The following is a 21021-nucleotide window of genomic DNA, read 5'->3' as shown; positions in this document are numbered from 1 at the left end:
ACACATGACATCCTTATCCTAATTGCCTTCTCCATCAAGAAGAGGCTTCTCTAAACCTTTCACCTGTTCTAAATTTTATTTTTTTTTTCTGATTTGAACAACTCATTGGCACTTTATTAGGATAACAACACCTGATTGATCATTTTATAAATGTATGCCTGCAATAATCAGCATTTTATTACGGTAGCGAAAATACCTGAAAGGAACTTGCTTGGGAAGGAACAACTCATCTCAGTTGACAATTGGAGGTGGCTCACGGTGCATGAGGCGGCAGTCAGTGGCAATCCAGGAAAAGGAGAGGCAGAACTCGAACTCACAGCATCAACTGTCTGGCGAGAATCACCCTTGCAGGACACACCCCCATCACCTAAGTCCTCTGGGCCCGACCACCTAGCTGCAACAATGAAGTCAACCCTCCACTCTTAATCTGTCAGCCACTAAGACCTAAGAATGTAAACAGCTGCATGCACTGCGGGGAGATCAATTTTCTGTACCATCAACACACATCTTATATTTATTTATTTATTTATTTTTAAGATTTATTTATAGGGCCTGGCGTGGTGGCACAGTGGCTAAGGTCCTTGCCTTGCACGCCCGGGATCCCATATAGGCACTGGTTCTAATCCCGGCAGCCCCGCTTCCCTTCCAGTTCCCTGCTTGTGGCCAGGAAAAGCAGTTGAGGACGGCCCAAAGCTTTGGGACCCTGCACTCGTGTGGGAAACCCGGAAGAAGTTCCTGGATCCTGGCTCCGGATTGGCATAGCACCGGCCGTTGCGCTCACTTGGGGAGTGAATCATCGGATGGAAGATCTTCCTCTCTGTCTCTCCTCTCTGTATATCCGCCTTTCCAATAAAAAATAAAATAAAATAAATCTTTTTTTAAAAAAAGTTTTATTTATTTTTATTGGAAAGGCATATTTACAGAAAGGAAGACAAAAAGGAAGATCTTGCACCTGCTGATACACTTCCCAAGTGGCCACAATGGCTAGAGCTGATCCCAAGCTAGGATACAGGAGCCTCTTCTGGGTCTCCCATGCGAGTGCAGGATCCCAAAGCTTTATGCCACCCTCCACTGATTTTCCAGGCCTCAAGCAGGGAGCTGGATGGGAAGTGGAGTGGAGGAGACAGGATACTAAGCAGCACCCATATCAGATACTGGCGTGAGAAAAGCAAGTACTTTAGCTACTAGGCTACTGTGCCAGGCCCATGTCTTAAATCTCTTTTCTTTCTTTTTACACACACCTTTTATTCCATTTCTTTTTAAAGATTTATTTATTTTTATTGGAAAGGCAGATATACAGAGAAAAGGAGAGACAGAAAGAGCTTCCATCCATGGATTCACTCACCAAATGGCCACAACAGCCAGAACTAAGCTGATCTGAAGGCAGAAGCCAGGAGCCTTTTTTGGGTCTGCCATGCGGGTGCAGCGTCCCAAGGTTTTGGGTCATTCTTCGCTGCTTTCCCTGGCATAAGTAGGGAGCTAGGTGTGAAGTGGAGTAGCTAGGACATGAACTGGTGCCCATATGAGATTCCAGTGGTTAGAGATGGAGGATTAGCCAGTTGAGCCATCATGCCAGGCCCTTATACTCTGCTTCTTACCAGTGATCTATGGAGCACGGATCATGGCAACACTGACTGAAGAAGCCTTGTTTGTGCAGCCTTAACCAGAATTTATTTTTTTATAAGTTAAGCAGAGCTGCCAAGATCCTGGGGCCCACCTGCTAAGTGAAGGTTGGCTTCATGAACCCTAAGATGGGGAGTCTGGTGGATTTTGGGTCTCTTGAGCAGGTATCAGGGCCCTCCTACTAGATGGGTGCTGGGCTTGTGAGCTCCAGCAGAGAGGGATTTGGTGATGCTTGGGACACCTGCCCCAGCTACTTGGATTCGCTTGCAAGAACATGCCCTACTTAATGAAAAGGTAGAGCAGTGGACACCGGCCTGTTGTAAAAGGAGAACAAGGCAACACATTTGGTGCTATAGCAGAAGAACAGAACTAACTGGACAACTACCCAAACAAACGATGACAGCAAAAAAATTTCGGTGAATGGAGGCAGTGGACATTGGGAGGGCAACATCATCCTTAGATCGGTGAAATCGGCAGCATTTCAGAACTACCCAAACCACCTGGACAGAACCCTGGGGATATGTACACTTTGAGACTCTGGGTTGATATGAGGTGGCAGTTCCTCATCCCTGGGTACTGGGATGTGTGGAAAGTCATGAGTGGTTTTCCCCTTTGTTTCTCTCCTTACCCCAAGAACAACAAGAAGAAATAGCAAATTTGGAAGAAATGAATTCACCCAATTTTCCCTAAACCTTGATCCTTCCCACCCTGATCAACCATGTAATCATTTTTTTAAAAAAAAATGATAAATTTAAAAAATATTTTTGTTTTGAAATTTGAATTATGTGGTATATTTTTATATTGGCTGGGATTCCTCCCCACCAAACTCCTACCCCCCGTTAGATTTTTCTCATTCTATTACAATAACATAGTCCTTCATCAGTTAAATAGAGTCTGGATTTAATTTTTATGTTTGTTTATTTTAAATTTTCATGTATTGAATAGCAGAGCAACAGAGACAGGAAAAAAGTAACAGAGATTTCCATCTACTACGTCATTCCTAGACTGGCCAGAGTTGGACCAGGCCAAGGTCAGGAGCCTGGAATTCCATTCAGGTCTCCCATACGAGTGACAGGGACCCAAGTACTTGGGCCATCATTTGCTGCCTCCTGAGTGGTTTGCCAGGGAAATGAATCAGAAGGGGAATAGTTGGGACTCAAACCAACACTCCTATAAGGCATGTGGGTATCACAAATGGCAACCTACACTGCTGTGCCACAATACCCACCCTGATAGAGAATTTAGTTTGAAATAAGTACATCCTATTGACATTGGAGGATGAATGGCCAGGAGAAAAAGCAAGTGATGGGGTTGACATTATTGCCTCAGGAACATCTGCTTGCAATGACTGGTAAACAGAAAGAAGCTTTTTAGCAACACTGATAAAACTCCATGAGGTAAATTTGGGCTCTGCCTTAAAAATTATAAATTGCCCAATTTCCTCCTCCCTAAATTCTTTTTCAGATCAACCCCACCCATGTGTTGCTCATATACATCCTCCCTCTGCTTGTCTCATTTTTAATAATTACAGACTAATGAATATAACTGACACATTAGATCCACTCAGCATTAATCAGAGCTGTTAAATAAACCACTTCACAATTCGTTTTCACACAAACACTTCTTTCAGTGAAACAGACGTGACTGATCTAGCCCCAAAGACACTCAAAGGAAACACTCACCTACAGAAGGCATCTTAGAGACATTCCACAGCAACTATTCATCCTACACGCTGCAACGTGAAAGGTTTGGTCAAACTGCAGGTCCATGTCTCTCTCCTACAGCCACTCATGCTCGAAAACCGAGGACATTATCTGGGGAACTCTGAGGAAGAAAGGATAGTTGAACTTTAGCTCTCATGTAACACTTGTTTTTTTCAGAAAAATCAGAGGATGCAAAGAGGAACAATGTTTGCTATTAAAGTCATAGCACTGGGAACACCAAACGTCTTAAACAAAGACAGAAGGGGTGGATATGTCACTGAATTCCAGGGTGTGCCCATTTGTCATTCAGAATGATGTGTTCTTCAATAGGCCGGAGGAAAGAGCTCTGGTTTCTGGGGACACCCCCTGTGAAACTGCCCAAGTTCAAATGACCTCTTTGTATGATTAATCAGGCACCAATTTTTCTTAAGACAAATCTCCCATTCACTTCTGCTATGGGACCACTGAAGCCTCCTGGTTTCAAGGTCCTAACTTAATCACCAAGTGGACTTAACAATTTTTGTCTGCTTCTCTGTGGCTAAGAGGCAGGCTGATATACCAAGTGAAAACAAAGAACTACTGCAACACACAACTGGGGAGTGAAGAAGGGATCCAAGGGCCTAGGATTCAATATACAGCTGCTGTCGTCATGATTATGGAGGGGAATCTACCAAGAAACACAATTTAAAAGGCAAACTTTGAGCTATTCCAGGTCTTCCAAGAACCTGATGTCAAATCTGGATTAGCATGTAAGGATCTTACTAGGGGAAACACCTATTAGAAAAAAAAAATAGGGATAACATCAGGAAGACTGGGAAGACCATCAGACCACCACACAAATCTGACCCTTGGATAAAGACAGGGGATGGCAGAACGGACATGTCACTGGGATGCCTGCCTCCAATATCACAGTGTCTAGGTTCAAGTCCCAGTTATCTTCTCCATTCTAGTTTTCTTCCAGAGCAAACTCCAGTAGGCAGCAGGCAATGGCCCAAGTAGTTCAGGAACCTGCTACGAACATAGGAGAGACATACTGGTTTCCTAGCTCCTGTTTTGGCCTGACCTAATCTTGGCTATTGTGGGCACATGTTGAGTGAATTCGTGATGGTTCTGTTCACCTTCCTGTCCTTCAAATAAAATAAGTCAATGCGTAAGCAACAAAGCTGGCTCAGTAAGACCACTGGGTGGTCTTGAAGCCAAAGGCAGTTCTAAGGAACATTCCCTGTCTTCCAGGAACAGACCTGTTGTTGGGCATCAGCTGGGAACAACCCTTGAAACACATCCCCTTTGCACCAACACTGCAGTGGATTTCCCAGGAGAGGGGCTGGAGTTCTGAGCCAATTATACTCTCCCAAGTTGGCTGTTTGAGAGGTATAGCCTTGTGGTTCTCTCAAATAGGCCTGCAAATCAACATGCCAATACTACCAAGGAGACAGTGATAAAAATTGAGTGTATGTAGTTGTTAATGAACAGCAAAAAACAAAACCAGAGCCATGTTTTGGAAGAAAGTAAGATAGTAACAGAGAAATGGAAGGAACAGTTAGCTACCGTAATTGTGAACATCGTCAACCCATATGACAGTTTGATCTACATACACTCACACCACACACACAAAAGCAACCCAGACTGATCCCAGATAGCTGTTTTGTTATAGGATAGTCAAGATCCACTGATTAAGACTGACAACAGTAGTGATATGGACTTCGGTCTCCTTATGTGAGGAAGATAGGATTCTAGCAGATGTAGGATTTAAAAATATGTCCCTCCCAAGGGCAAATCACCTATTGACTATCTTGCTCTGGGTGGAGTTTGACTAAGTTCATGCCAGAGTCTTATATATCTGCCTGTTCATTTTTTTATGACACCAGACTAATAAAATAGAGGCCAAAGTCCTGGTGGAGTCCAATCAGTAGAATCCTATCAAACATAAAGAAAAAGATTCAAGTACAAGTGGAAATTTACCGCACAATAAAAGGTGAAATTTCTAATTAAGAGGAGAAAGAGTATTCAATAAGTTAGGTTGGAACAACTGATAAATCTGAAAACAGCTCCATCTGGAAAAAAGTGAATCTGAATTCTTTCTAGAAAAATACTTATACAAGAATGAAGATTTAAATGTTAAAAAGAAAAGGAAGGGTCTTCAGAAATGAGTGAATCATGCTGTTAAGAAAGATAAAAGAGCCAGAGGAAGACGGCAGTGTAGACTGCGGTGACCGAGAGGAGAGCTGGTGATGGATCTTAGTGTTGTTACTAGGAGATGGGCACATCGCACCACTGGATGCAGCAGTTTGCTGGCTAAATTTAAAAAAAAAAAAATCATGCCAAAAATGATTCACATTTTTTTGCATTGGAAACCTTTGCACAAAAGAAAATTATGAGTATCTTAAGACTTCAGCTGGTGGCATTCACATTGTGAAATGAGACTTCTACGAGATTCTGAATTATTTGGAACACAAAATGTGAGCAGAGCGCAGTTCAGCCTACCTTAGTGTGATTGTGGATGTCAAGTGATTCCATGGGAGACACGGCCAGCTCAGGCCCGTTGCAGAGGCAGCTGGATGTGGGCATTCTTATCTTGCACACATACACAAAATGTGATGCATTTGAGCATGGAAATAAATTCTGTATTCACGCAGGTTTTGCCACCAGGGCATATCATTCCTTGAAAACACTTATTCCTTCATTTGTGCTAATGAATATCCAGGTTTCTCAGATGGTCACCCTGTGCACCAGTTAATGAGAGGGGACATGAAAGTAGCATGAAGGAAACATTAAAAAGTCTGAAAGCCAGGTCAGTTTTAAGGATATTTTTTCACCCCATCCATCGAAGTCAAGTAATCACACAGTTCAAACTGCACAATGATACTACTTTTATAACTTTGTCTTCTCCGTTAATACATAATTGCTCCAAAGTTTCCTGCGAACTATAAAGAATCGGTTTAATTTACTATATATGGTTTCCATGAAAGCAATGTCCACTACATAGTAAATGGTCCCATATCAAGAAAAATTTACCCTTGTAAAGCCTTAAAAGTTAATGCATGGAACCTTATTATAAAAATAGGAGCTATGCATGAAGAGAAAGAATCTAGACTATTTTGCATACATTTTTCTCTTCTCCAGTATAAATAGTTGCCTTTCATTTAAAAAAATGCAATTGAAAAATTTCACAACAAAATTAACTCTTTAAGTTCAAAATAAAATAAAAGCACGACCACGTGGTACAGCAGTAAAGGTGCCATTTGAGATATTCACAACCTGTAGAGGAATGCCTGAGTCACAGCTGCTCTCCACCCAGCTTCCTGCTGATGGGCACGCTGGAGGCAGCAGTGACGGCTCAAGCGCTGGGGTCCCTGGTATCCCTGCGGCAGATTTGAACTGTGTGTGGATCCTGGTTTGGGGCTGGCCCAGACCGAACTATTAAGGGGATCTGAAGAGTAGACCAGCACACAAAATACTTCTCTGTCTCTCCCTCTTTTTTTTTTTTTTCCAAATAAATCAAAATAGATTTTAGAAATGTAAGTCATCGCTTATGTTTGCAAAAGAAAGCCTTGTGGATGTGTACTGCTGCAGCAGTGATCAGAATAAGGCTACACTACAATTCACTCTAGGTGGAGTGCCTGTTGCCTATGTGAAATCAATCATGAGAAAGCATTCTTCCAGAGCCAGTGTAGTGGTGACGTGAGCTAAGCCCATGTGAGTGATGGTTCCACCTCTGATCCAGCTCCCTGCTAATGCTCCTGAAAAAGTTGTAGAAGATGATGAGCATGCTTGGGCCCCTGAATCTACAGGGGAGACCCAAAGGGAGTTCTAAGCTCTTGGATTCGGCCTGGTTCAGCTCCAGCCATTTTGGCCATTTGAGAAATGAACCAGCAAATGGAAAACCTCGCCCTCTCTGTGTGACTTTCAAATATATGTGTGTGTGTGATTTATATATTATATGAATATATATAATTACACACACATTACATATATTATGATATATAATATATTATGTATTTTTGAGTGAAAGCATTTTTCCCATCAGCAGCATCCCTATCTCCTTGGAGACAGTGTGACACATCCAAATCCATGCAGTAACACACAGCTCCATATTGGATTCTCTTGTTACTGTATTAGACAAAACAAAATTTAGATCCAAATCCGTAGGAATTATTCACTAATACACAGAATCTATTAATTTTAACATATTCTTAAAAATCAACTAATAGTGAAGTTAGAAGAATCACAGTTTATTGACACAGACAAGAACTTTTCCTGCTTGGAATCATTAATGTGATACTAAGAAACAAAATTTAAACTTTTTACTTTTCTTAATCTAAAAATTCACTTGCGGATTAACTTAAATGAAACATATTTTACGTTATTTTAATCGTCCAACTTTTTCATCATATTCATGCTTATGTGTTAAATATCAACATTTTGCATCTGATCATGAATTACTGACTTTGGTGGGAAAAAAATGTCATTTTTATAGACCACCGTATAGACTACCTACTTCGGGTTCATAAGTGTTTACCACGGAGTGCCTGGGTGTAAGCTCCAACACTACCTCTACTTCTGATCCCAGCTTCCCAACACAGCAGCAGGTAATGGCTTAAGAACTTCGTTCCCTCCACCCATGATGGGAGATCTGGATTAAGTGCCCAGGTCCTAGCTTCAGCAGGACCCAACCCAAGCTGTTGTAAGCATTTGGAAACTGAACCACAGAACGGAACATTCATCTCTCTCACTCTTTCTCTCGCTGGCTTTCAAATCAGTTCAATAAATAAATAAATAAAAATTAAAACGTGTCTGTTTCTGTAATGCATTACCTATTTGTTATATTTTCTCTTTTACATTCTATTTGTGTTTATTCTTACTTTTACAGTTTATGAAAGTACTTTTAAACATATCAAATCAAGAAAATATGATAATAAATCCCCACATTACATTCGCTACATTAAAAATTTACATTCTACCACTCATGCATCATTTATCACACTTGTCTGCTAATGTCTGTAAAGCAAATCCCAGTCATCATATTTGCCCATAACTACTTCAGCAGGCAACTCTAAAAAAATGACATTTAATTACAGAACCAAAATGCTATCATCACACTTCATAAAATCAACAGCAATTCCTTGATTATTATCATTTCCAACTGGATCCATATTTTAAATTTCTGATTGGCTTCCAAACTATCTGCTTAGATTTGGCTTCTTGAATCAGAACCCTACACTCCACACAGAGCATCCGGCTACGTTTGGTGCGAAAAGCTTTCACAGGAATCATTGCTGTTCCTCTTCTTTGTTTCCTTCAAATCCGTGACGATATTTTGACCTTTTATCCTGATGATTTCACAGAATAAAAAGCAGCTAAAGCTGTTTGAAGGCCAACAGTTGCTTGAATTGGCCTCACTCTTTTGAAAAACCATTCCCATCACCAGTGAGTTCCCAGGTGCCTTGCAAATGCTGTCTTTACAGTCTATTTTTGGAAACACATCTGCCTGCTGCAGCCTCCACAAAAATGTGGGATTTCCTTGTTCAAATAGAAAGAGCCCTTTTTAGAGCTGTAGATCTTCTATTCATAACAGAACTTTGGCCGGGTCTGTAGAAATCACATTTTTTTTTTTTTTTTTTACAATCACAAAGCTACACCTGCCATACTACCTGGAAAGCTGAGCCAGTGAAGCAGGAAATGCTTCAGAACGGCTAGCTCCGCCCACCAAGAAGTAGTTTTCCCTGGAGAAAGGCTTCCACGTAATGGTTTTCCTTTCACCTTAAAGGCTGCCTAGGAAATGGCAACTGCTGGCGCCAGCAAGTGTCTACAAGGTGTTTCCCAAGGTCCAAAGGAGGACTTCCAAGGAGTAGACCTGAGCCCATCCCATGTGACTCCAGCTTGAGCCAGTTGGAGTCCTGGCTGCTCCACTTTCTTTTTAAGGTTTGTTTTTATTATTGGAAAGTCAGATTTGCAGAGAGGAGGAAAGACAGAGAAGATCTTCTGTCTGCTGGTTCACTCCCCAACTGGCCACAGCTGTGCCAATCCGAAGTCAGGAACCAGGAGCTTCCTCCAGGTTTCCCATGCAGGTGTAGGGTCCAAGGCTTTGCGCTGTCCTCTACTGTTTTCTCAGGCCACAAGTAGGGAGCTGGATGGGAAATGGGGCAATCTGGACACTAACTGGTGCCCATATGGGATCCCAGTGCCTGCAAGGCGAGGAGTTTAGCCACTAGGTTACTGTGCTGGATGGCTACTCCACTTTTGATCCAGTTCTCTGCTAACAGCCTGGGAGAAACAGCAGGTGATGATCCATTTGCTTGGGTCCCTATCACCAACATGAGAGACCCTGGGAAGCTCCATGCTCCTGGCCTCAGCCTGGCCCAGTTAGCCTGCTGGGGAGTGAACCAATGATGGAGGAGCTCTTCGGCTGCTTTTCCCACTCTTTCTATAATTTTATCTTTTAAATAAGTAAATATTTACATATATTTATATGTATGCATATATAAATATATAAATATATTTCTAAAGGAGTGAAATCATCTCTAAGTTTTCTAGTCAAACAAAAGGCTATTTTCAGTCCTAGGGAACAAGAAAATTATTGGTTAGTTTACAGTTGCCTTGAATTGATTTAAAACAAAATTAACTTATGATTTTCCCACTGAATGCTGTCCTGATACTAACTTGGTGACTACCTGCCTCTGACTGAATAGGTGCTTGCACAACATCACTGATCATCAGGGAAATAAATACAAATCTAAACCACAATGTGACTGGTGGATTCTTTCTTCAGCAAAGCATTAAGCCTTTCACTAGATCTCAAAAATAAAAATAGTGAAACAAACTCACTGTGTAATATCATTGCATATCTGTTAATTATTTTATCCTTTGTTATAAATTCTTAAAGATTTATTTTCATTGGAAAGGCAGATTTACAGAGAAAAGGAGAGACAGAGAGAAGGATCTTCCGTCTGCTGGTTCACTCCACAAATGGCTGCAAAAGCTAGAGCTGAGCCGATCCAAAGCCAAGAGCCAGGAGCTTCTTCCAGGTCTCCCATGCAGGCATGGGGTCCCAAGGCTTGAGCTATCCTCTACTACTTTGCTAGACCACATCCAGGGAACTGGATGGGAAGTGAATCAGTGGACAGAAGATCTTCCTCTCTGTCTCTCCTCCTTTCTGTATATCTGACTTTCCAATAAATAAATAAATAAACCTTTTCTTTAAAAGAAAGAAACAGGTAGTTTTTAGTCACAAAACCAAAAGTAGTATTAGCATATGATCCAGCAGTCCCACTCCTGGGTATATATCCAGAGGAATTAAAATCATACTGTTGGGCCCGGCACGGTGGCGCAAGTGGTTAAAGGTCCTCACCTTGCACGCCCCAGGATCCCATATGGGCGCCGGTTCTATCCCGGCAGCGCCGCTTCCCTTCCAGCTCCCTGCCTGTGGCCTGGGAAAGCAGTCGAGGACGGCCCAAAGCTGTGGGAACCTGCACCCGCGTGGGAGACCCGGAAGAGGCTCCTGGCTAAGGATCGGCATAGTATCGACCCGTTGCGCTCACTTGGGGAGTGAATCATCGGACGGAAGATCTTCCTCTCTGTATATCCGCCTTTCCAATAAAATAATAATAATAATAAATCTTTAAAAAAAAATCATACTGTTGAAGATACTCCTTTCCTCTGTTACTTGTAGCATTACTTACAACAGACCAGAGAGGGAAACTGTTTAAGTGTCCACCAATGGATAAGTGGATTAAGAAAACACGGTATATGTAGAGATTGCAATAGTATTCATCCACAAAAAGAAGGTAATCCTGCATTTGTGACAATGTGGATGAATCCAGAGGTCATTGTGCTACAGGAAATGAATGAGACACCAATACCACATGAACTCACTTCAACCTAGAAGAAGTTGAACTCCTAGAAGCAGAAAGTAGAACTGTGGTTGCCAACAGCTGAGGGTGGGGAAGTGGAGAGATGTGGGTTAAAGGGCATGAGGCCTAAGTGAGGAGATGACTACACCCTCAGGTTTTACGGTCCAGCCTGAATGACCTCACTAGCATGAGGGCTCTTGCGATGAGAGTCACTGCTTCCCATCAAAGGCGAGTTTGTGTCCACTTGCGACTGTATCTGGCTGTTCCTCCCTTACCCTGGTGGCCTTGTGGGCAGAGTCCATGTTGATTTCTTTTTTTTTTTTTTTTTTTTTAAAGATTTATTTTTATTATTTTTTCATTGGAAAGGCGGATATACAGAGAGAAGAGACAGAGAGGAAGATCTTCCGTCCAATGATTCACTCCCCAAGTGAGCGCAACGGGCCGATACTATGCCGATCCGAAGCCAGGAGCCTCTTCCGGGTCTCCCACGCGGGTGCAGGTTCCCAAAGCTTTGGGCCGTCCTTGACTGCCTTCCCAGGCCACAGGCAGGGAGCTGGAAGGGAAGCGGGGCTGCCGGGATTAGAACCGGCGCCCATATGGGATCCCGGGGGTGCAAGGCGAGGACCTTTAACCACTTGCGCCACCGCGCCGGGCCCAAGTCCATGTTGATTTCTGAATCAGCTTTCACAGCACCTGGAGTGCCGTGTGCGCAGCATTTGCTAGCAGATGGGCAAAGGGGCCATTTTTCAACAGTGATGTCTACAGAATGGGATTCAAAAAGCTCAGTGGGTCCCTTGCACTCCTTGGAAGCATAGCAAGCAAAGCAAGCTGCTGTCTGTAGCACCAGCATCCCATGTGGGCACAGGTTCCAGTCCCAGCTGTTCTACTTCCAATCCAATTCCTTGCTAATGTGCTGGGGAGAGCAGCAGAACGTGACCCAAGTGCTTGGCCCACATGGGAGACCTGGAAAAATCTGTCTCTTGGCTTCAGGGTGGCCCAGTTTTTGGCTACCGTGGTCATTTGGAAATTTTTCTTTACTAGGGAAGCATTTTATTTCATTTTAAAAGCCAAAGGAAAACTTTGCTGGGTATGTCATCCTGGGCCGACAATTTTTTTCTTTTAGAGCCTAGAATACGTGGCTCCATTCTCTTCTTGCCTGTAGTGCTTCCTGTGAGAGGTCTCCTGTGAGTTCAATTGGCATTCCTTTATATGTCAGTTGATTTTTTCCCATGTACACATTTAAGATCTTTTCCTTATGCTCAATTGAAGAGAGCTTGATGATCATGTGTTGTGGTGAAAATCACATTTGGTCAACCTTGTTGAGAGTTCTGTGCCCCTCTGGATGTTTTTTTCCCAATTCTTTCTCCAGGTTATGGAGATTTTCCCTTATTATTTCATTAAATACATTTGTAAAACCAGCTTCTCTTTCTGTACCTTCTGGGACTCCCAATAACTCTTATATGAGGCCTCTTAATAGTGTCTTTCAATTCTTAAATACTTGTTTTGACCTGATCTAGCTCTGCTTCTGTTTCCAGCTTTTTGTTGGTTTCCCCCTGGTGACAGGAAATGTCTTCTAATTTTGAAATTCTTTCTTCTGCCTTCTTCATTTTATTTTGAAGACTCTCCACTGTATTTCTACTTTGCTCTACTGTATTCATTTCTGATATATCAGCTTGCATTTGATTCATTTCCAGTATGACATATTCCTTGAATTCCTTGAATGCCTGCTTTACGTGCTTCTCATTGTTGATAAGAAGTTTTATAGCAAGTGTTTTGAATTCTGTATCTCCCATTTTCTTGATGTCTTCCTCAGTTCACTCTGAGTTTGGCAAAGGGTTTTGCTCCTTTGCAGGGGACTCTTCAGTAATATTCATTGTGCCTCTGTCTCTTCTTTTGCTCTTGGTTAACATACTTCTGATTATCAGATTCTTCTCCTTGGGGCAGGTTTTGAAAGCTGTGTCACCCACAGGTCTACAATTTGAGTTTACTCATTGTGGTTGGCTCATGGCTCTTGTTTGCACTCAATTGTGCCACAGCCTACAGCAAGTTCCAGGTCTGGGTTAGATTTCCATCATGGGCTCTGTAGCCCCAACTCCTTTCTCACCAATCTTCACCTCCTGTGATGCCGTGCTGAGGCTGTACCGTTGTCTGTACAAACTTTCTCCCACTTGTGGTTGGGACAGTCCCAGAATTAGTGAGACACCTGGTGTCCTATATAGCTAGGTTGTTGGTGGTACTGATTTTGCATGAACTTGCTGGCCACTAGATCTGAGGGCCACACACACCTATTTTGATCTGACGGTGCTATAGTCTGTATTATTTTCCTGCAGGATCAGTGCATGTGCAGCTCACTATTGTCTCTGCAGTCTTAAAATGTTTGCCACTTGTACAAAATGGCACCTGGTGTGCCACTATTAGAATTCTTGATCTGCTATCAGGTCTGAGGGTTACCTGGACCTAGCTTGGGTAAAAATTGCAGGATGCCATGTTGTTGCAGTTTACTGAGCCAGAAATGAGTGCACTCCCTTCTCAGCGCATGCACAATACTGTGCTTAGCCCTTGCCTCCTTTAACAAAATAGTGCCCCATATGGTTCCAGGGGGCAGACTGGGTTGTGAAATCCACCCTGTTCCTGCACTGCCCATCTGGAACCTGCTACTCTGTCTCTGCTCCTGGCCAAATCAAATAGACCAGTAGGACAGGCAGTTCTTTGTCCAGGTTCATCTCCTGAGCTCCCAGTAAAGTCCCTTCCCATCTGGTTGCTGGTGGAGTTCCAGCTGCTGGTGAAATTCAGATCACCATTTGCTGAATGCTGCTGGGGTATCAGTCATTACAACATCACACTGTTGTGTCTGCTGCTTTCCTGTGTTTGTTAGTCTCTAGGTACCCCTTTGCTGTTCTTCTAACCTCTCCTATTTCCTGGAAAATGCCCTCTTTGCTTCACACTGGCTAATATTTCCTCATCTGTATAAATGTGTCCCTACCCTAATCCACCATTTTGACTCTCCCCATGTGGAAATTCTACCCTTTCCTCCATATCCATAGTGGTACCAATAACTGCCCTAGGTGAATATCTGTGATGTATGTGTCATCACCAAGCCAAGTGTTTGACATACTTTATCTGATTTAATCCTCTCAGCAACCCTGTGGAATAGGGGTCACTGCATCCACCTTACTACAAGAGTGGAGAACAGAATATCCTAAGTAAACACAGGGAGTGATACAGTGGCAGAGTCTACTTTACCTGCAACTCCATTGTGAGCTCAACAGCCCTTGCCAATCACACTCCACATGTCTTAGATCTTCGCTACTAGAAAGATCCTTTTTTCTTTTTAAAAATACTTTGTTTACTTGTAACGCAGAGAGATAGAAGGAGTTAGATAGAGTGAGAGACAGAGACACAGAGACACGTATAATTTGGTTCATTCTCCAAAAGCCACAACCATGCACTGTGCCAGAGTGAAGCCAAGAGCCTGGGACTCCAACTGGGTCTCCCGTGTGAGTGGCAGGGGTCCAGGCACTTGGGTGTTCGGTCAGAACTGGAGCAACCATAACTTGAACTGGTGCTGACATGGGATGGCAGGTTCACCTGCTGTGCCAAAATGCTGGTCCTAAGGATTCTTTTTTTGCTCACAACTTTCCTTGAGAGAGAGAGAGAGAGAGAAAGAGAGAGACAGAGACAGAGAGTGAGAGATTTATTTTGAAAGGTAGAATTCCACAGAAAGAGGGACACACACACACAGACACACCTTCCATCCATTTGTTCACTCCCCAAAAGACTGCAATAGCCAGAGTTGAGAGTTGAGTCAGGTTTAAGTCAGGAGCCAGGAGCTTCATCTGGGTTTCTTAAGTGGGTGGCAGGGGCCCAAACAACTTTTGCTTTTTCCAGGCCGTTACCAGGGAGCTGGATTAGAAGTGAAGCAACTGGGATGTGAACCAGCACCCATATGGGATGCCAGCACTGGAGGTGGTAGCTTTACTTACTGTGCCACAACCCTGCAACTTTCTTTAAAAAAATCCTTTAAAATTTAGGTCAATATTGTGACCCAGCAGATTATGCTGCTGCTTGTGATGAAAGCATCCCATGTTGAGGTACAGTTTTGAGTCCTGGTTGCTCTGTTTCCAATCCAGCTTCCTGATAATTGAACAGAGGATGACCTAGGTACTTGGGTTTCTGCCATACTCTGTGGAAGACTGTAACAGAATTCTTTGCCTCTGGCTTTGACCTGGCACTGTCCTGGCTCTTGGAGCCATCTGGAAAGTAAACTGGTAGATAGAAGATCTCTCTCTCCTCTCTCACTTTCTTTATTGCTGTGATACCCTGCCTTTCAAATAAATACATCCTTTTTTTTTTTTTTTTTTTTAAAAAAAAGGCAAAGCTAGCATTGTCCCAGTGAGGAGCTGTTTGGTCAGCTGAGGCTCAGGATGAAGACAACGGGAACAGAACCAGGACCCTGTGAGGGATGTGTCACGCCTGTGGGCTCAAAGCTTTGTTTCGGTAAAGCCACTAACACTGAAAGGTTGTTGGTCCTTGCAACCTAGCAGCCTAGGCTGACTGATGCTGCTGTTAAACCAGATTTATGGAAAGCCTCTTATGTAAGTGTTTGCTCCATGATTACTCTTTGATCCTCCACAGACTTAAGCCATTAGCAGTTTTTACATCAGCCCAGCAGCCTACTTCGGACTGAAACAGATTTGGAACTTACTCTTCCACAAATCGGATGATTTCAGAGTCCCTGGAATGTTTGCTGTCAGGGGATGTCCCGCTTTTCACTTCTACAACCTACTGTGGTCAAACATGCAGGTAAATTCTTCCAAACAGATTAGGACATGCCTGATATGCAAACACAGAGTCAACTCGGGGACACACACACACAGTGTTGGTTGGCTGTGGTGGGGTTGGTTGGAGAGGGCAGAGATTGTTGAAAAGGACAATGGGTTGAGGCTGTGCCCACAGCCTTCCTCAGCTGGCTCATGACCTCTGCGAGCTGAGCATCTTTAGACTGCCTTCCAGAATAGCACACTTTCTGCCCCATCCCTAGAGTCTCCCTTGCTGTTGCTAGAGAGTAGCCCTTGTACCCTGTTATTGATGATCACTTCAATGCAAGAGGCAGAGATGGAAAAGAAAAACTCAGCCAACAATGGATTAATAAGTCAGTTTCAGATTCTGTTTGAGAAGTCAGCTTGGGGGAGCCAGACTGGTAACTCAACTGATTAATCCTCCGTCTGCAAGCACCAGCATCCCATAACAGCACCTGTTCATGTCCCAGGTACTTCACTTCCCATCCAGATCCATGCTTGTAGCTGGGAAAGCAGTAGAGGATGGCCCAAAGTCTGTTGTCTATGTTCCCACTAAACTAATGTCTTTTTGTTTATTTTTCCTTTATTTTTTTTAAAGAAAATCATTTTTAAAAAAGATTTATTTATTTTTATTAGAAAGTCAGATATACAGAGAGGAGACAGAGAGGAAGATCTTTGTCCACTGATTCACTCCCCAAGTGGCCACAACAGCTGGAGCTAAACTGATCCTTAGCCAGGAGCCAGGAGCCTCTTCCAGGCCTCCCCTGTGGGTGCAGACTCCCAAGGCTTTGGGCCATCTTCTGCTGCTTTCCTAGGCCACAAACAGGAAGCTGGATGGGAAGCGGGGCTGCTGGGATTAGAACTGGCGCCCATATGGGATCCTGGTGCTTGCAAGTCGAAAACTTTAGCCACTAGGCTACCACTCAGGGCCCTATTTTTACTTCTTAAACTTATTTGGTGAATATTAAGCCCTTTTTTGTAGTATAAATATAGAATATGATATTTCTTTTTTCAATAATTTTTTTCTAAGATTTATTTATTTTTATTTGGAAAGTCAGATATACATAGAGGAGGACAGACAGAGAGGAAGATCTTCCATCCAATGATTCACTCCCCAAGTGACCGCAATGGCCGGTGCTGTGCCTATCCGAAGCCAGGAGCCTAAAACCTCCTCTAGGTCTCCCACACGGGTGCAGGGTCCCAAGGCTTTGGGCCATCCTTGACTGCTTTCCCAGGCCACAAGCAGGGAGCTGGATTGGAACCAGGGTTGCCAGGATTAGAACCGGCGCCCATATGGGATCCTTGTGCATTCAAGGCGAGGACTTTAGTCGCTGGGCCACGCCGCCGGGCCCTAGAATATGTTATTTCAAAAGTTAAAAAGAAGACAGAAGGGAGAAGGAAGGAGCGTGAGCGTGAGGGGGAAAGGAGAAACGGAATGTTATTGGTTTCTTAGAATAGGTTTAACCTGGGGCCCAGAGTGATGGCTCAATGGCTAAATCCTCATCTTGCAAGCGCCAGGATGCCATATGGGTGCTGGTTCATGTCCCTGCTTATGGTCTTGGAAAGCAATAGAGGATGGCCCAAAGCCTTGGGACTCTGTGCCCACATGGGAGACTTGGAAGTAGCTTGTGGCTCCTGGCTTCGGTTCTGCTCAGCTCTGGCCACTGTGGCCATTTGAGGAGTGAACCAGTAGATGGAAGATCTTTTGTTGTTGTTGTTTCTCCCTCTCTTCGCCTTTTCACCTGGTCTGCTTTTCCAATAAAAATAAGTGAATAACTTAAAAAAATAAGAATTGCATTAATCTGTTAAACATTAATTAAAAATTAAATTAGCTACCACAAACTGGGAACTTGTAAAACAGCCGTGAGTTATTGTCTCTTAGTTCTGGAGGCGAGAAGCCCCAAATCAAGATGTTAGAGGATCACAGGCCTGCTGAAGGTTCTAGAGCAGAATCTTCCCTTTCCTCCCAGTTGCAGTGGGCCACCTCTAGGCAACTTCTGTCTCCCTCTGTGGCTATGTTCACATCTGCCTTTCCTTTCTCTTCAACTTTTTTTTTTTTTAAGATGAGAGAGAGAGTTCTTTCATTCACTGGTTCTCTCCCTAATGGGCACAACAGCTTCAGTCTGGTTGAAGCCAGGTGCCTACAACTATGTCCAGTTCTCCCACATGGGTGCATGGGCTCAAGTACCTGGGCCATCCTCTCCTGCCATCCCTGAGCACATTAGAAGCGAGCTGTTTGGGAAGTGGAGCAGCTGGGACTCCAACCAGTGACATGGGCACTTCCACAATGCCAGCCCCCTCTTTTCCCTTAACAAAGACATCAGTTCAACCTTCCACAGCTCCCACTGGTGGTACAGCTTGGCATGATGCTATGGCATATGAAAGAAAGGTCTTAGATGAAGACTTGCGGGAAGCAATATGAAAAAGGGAAGGCCCCCATCAGAGACGACAGGTAGGTCCCCGAGAAATGAGTCTGCAAGCTGGGTACAGGAGAGGCTGTAAGAGGGGAGGTTGTAAAGGCGGGGCAAGGTGTGTCTCAGTAACCCAAAGGCAAGGCCGGCACAGAACCCAACTGCAGAACCCTCCTGTTCAGCAGGAGCCCAGAACCTGCAGGCAAGAATCTCGAACAGTGTCCATCCCATAGCAGAACGTTCAGAATACACATAGAATAGAGGAACAGACAAAGCCGACTTGCAGCTAGCAACGGAGAGGAGGAAACACACAACGGGACCTCTGGAGGTAGATTATTGCAGGACCCGACAGGCACGCGTCATTCTAGAACCCGGGGCCCGTAACTTGGCACCTGCTGGAGACATGGGACATCCCTCAAGTTCACACCTCCAGCGACCCACTGTCCTCTCTACACCTCATGTCCACGTCCACGTGTGCCCCTGCTGTGCGCCCTGCACCGCACCCTGCACACAGCAGGCCCTCACAAATGCACAGATCTACACAATGAAGTAAAAGTGGAAAAATCATCCAGATGGACGCTCTGGACTGCCGCACCCTAAAATGCCCCGCACACCGTCAGCGCCCTCCCACCGCCGATCTGCAGAAGCACTTGTTGAACCAAACCGAATGCCTCCGATTGGCCCAGCTCCGCGCCGGCGGTGAGGTCGGCTTTTGGCAGGAGCACAGATTCCATCACCATTCATTCTTATGTAAGAGAGAACGAGCCTCGCCACCCTCTCGGGGTCCCAGCCCCTTCCAGTCACGGCTGACAGGCCAGCCCGCTCCGGTCTCGGTTCACCACAAAGCTCCCGCAACACCGCAGCGCGCTCTGCCGCGCCGGCGTTCCCTCCGAGGGAGGCCCGGCCGCCGGTGCCCCGGCCCTTCCCGGCGCCCTGGGGGCTCCGGCGCGCGGTGGCAGCGGCCCCCGGAGGCGGGGAGACCGAGCCCGGGTGGTCCGCAGGGTCCCCGCAGGCACCCGCACGGCGGACACCGCGCATCCCCGCCCCTCGCCCGTCCCCACCGGCTCCCCGCGCCGCCCGGCACCCCCGGGACGCGAAGATGGCGGCGCCGCCCGGCTGCCGGCGGTGGCGAGCGGCCGAGGCGCGGCGAGCCGGGCTGGGCCGGCGAGGCCAGAGCGGCGTCTGAGAGGCCCGCGCCGCGGCCTCCTCCCCGCCCGCCGCCGCGCCCCGCCCCGCGCGCCCGCCCCTCCCCGGGCCGCGGCCGAGCCCCGCGTCGCGCTCCCCCGGGATGACCCGCGCGCCTCGGCGCTGCCCGGCGGAGCTCTCGGCGGAGCGGCGTCGGCCGCGCTCGGGGCGCGCGCGGTGGCGGCGGCGCGGCGCGTGAGGGCCGCCGGGGCCGAGCGGGCGCCGCCAACATGTCGGATACCAAGGTAAAAGTTGCCGTCCGCGTCCGGCCCATGAACCGACGAGGTGAGGAGCTTTCTGCTCGTTGTGATTTTTTTTTTTTTTTTTTTGCTCGGGTTGGGGCCGTGGTGTGCCGGGGTAACTTTGGAAACTGCTCGCCGGCCGGCGGGGCCGGGGAGCCCCCGGGGGTGGGGAGCCGGGGCGGAGGCGGCGCCCTCCCAGCCCGCCTTGGCCGCAGCGGAGCCGGGGAGCCCCGGGCGGCCGTCTCCCGGCCCCGCCGCCTGCAGGACGGAGCCCCCGCGCGGCGCGGCGGGCTGGGCGCGGATGCTCGACTTTGCAGCGTCGGTTTCCCCTGTGTGCTTTCAGAACTGGAGCTGAACACCAAGTGCGTGGTGGAGATGGAAGGGAACCAGACGGTCCTGCACCCTCCTCCTGCTAACACCAAACAGGGAGAAAGGTACAGCGCGCCCGGAGCGGGCGGGCGGGCGGGCGGACTGGAGGAAAACCCGTGCTCGCCGGCTTCTGCAAATTGGAGCCGGGAAAAACGGGAGTGCGCTCTCCTATTGTTAGGAGAAAGGCTTCAAGTTTGTCTCACGCTCCCAGTCGGACGGACTGGACGCAGTTGCAAGTCCAAGTTCCTCTTCTACCTCTGCCCACCCCACCCCCTTTTCCAGTCCCCTCCCATCTGGAGCGGTGTGAGGCCAGAGCCCCCAGGCCAGAGCCAGCGCTGGTCAGCTGTGCCCCCTGTGAGCTTCCAGACGAGTGCAGGTGCTGGAGACAATTAATGCAGCGGCCACATTGTACAGACAGGAAAATTGAGGCCGGAAGCAGGCAGTGACCAGTCCCAGCCCCAGTGTACCCGGGACGCAGTACACCATTGCATAGGTTTGCTGCCGTTAGCAGAGTTGTTTAGGAACCTTGTGTGTACAATGGGTGGAGAAATAAAGCAAAACGTTTTTGGGCGATGCAAGTCCAGGCTGGATCATTTACAGATCTAGATTTTTTTTTTTTGGTGGTGGTGCTGGGTAAAGATAATGCCGGAATGTAACACGCAGATTTTCGTTCTCAAGGCAACAAAAGTAGTGACCTGAACTGTATAGACCCTGGGGATGTTTAAAAGGGAGTTGCACTTACTAGATGGCAACATATTTGCATTTGAAAAGTGGTAACTGTTGGTTCTTTATAAATTCTCTTCTGTGGCGGGCAGCCGTATGGGAAAATGCCCTAAAAT

At 46.0% G+C, this 21021-nt stretch overlaps 1 protein-coding gene and 1 pseudogene across 3 annotated transcripts in view; both read left to right on the top strand.

Moving 5' to 3' along the window:
* The first annotated feature begins 5564 nt into the window (after positions 1-5564).
* On the top strand, positions 5565-6063 carry LOC121147743 (annotated as a pseudogene).
* A 13595-nt stretch (positions 6064-19658) lies between these two features.
* KIF13A (kinesin family member 13A) overlaps positions 19659-21021 on the top strand; it is a 201365-nt gene continuing 200002 nt past the window's right edge. For 2 of the 3 annotated variants that reach the window (XM_040967710.1, XM_040967709.1), the window contains exons 1-2: positions 19736-19856; positions 20157-20247. In XM_040967710.1, coding sequence (XP_040823644.1) covers positions 19802-19856; positions 20157-20247 — 146 coding nt within the window. In that variant the 5' untranslated portion in view covers positions 19736-19801. Of the gene's footprint in view, positions 19857-20156; positions 20248-21021 lie in introns of all 3 variants that reach the window. The other variant, XM_040967711.1, reaches the window with a different exon arrangement.

This window comes from Ochotona curzoniae, unplaced genomic scaffold (assembly GCF_017591425.1).
Source record: "Ochotona curzoniae isolate NIBS_2020 unplaced genomic scaffold, NIBS_Ocur_1.0 scaffold_461, whole genome shotgun sequence".
NCBI classification, from domain to species: Eukaryota; Metazoa; Chordata; class Mammalia; order Lagomorpha; family Ochotonidae; genus Ochotona; species Ochotona curzoniae.
This window is presented reverse-complemented; position numbering and strand designations above follow the sequence as displayed.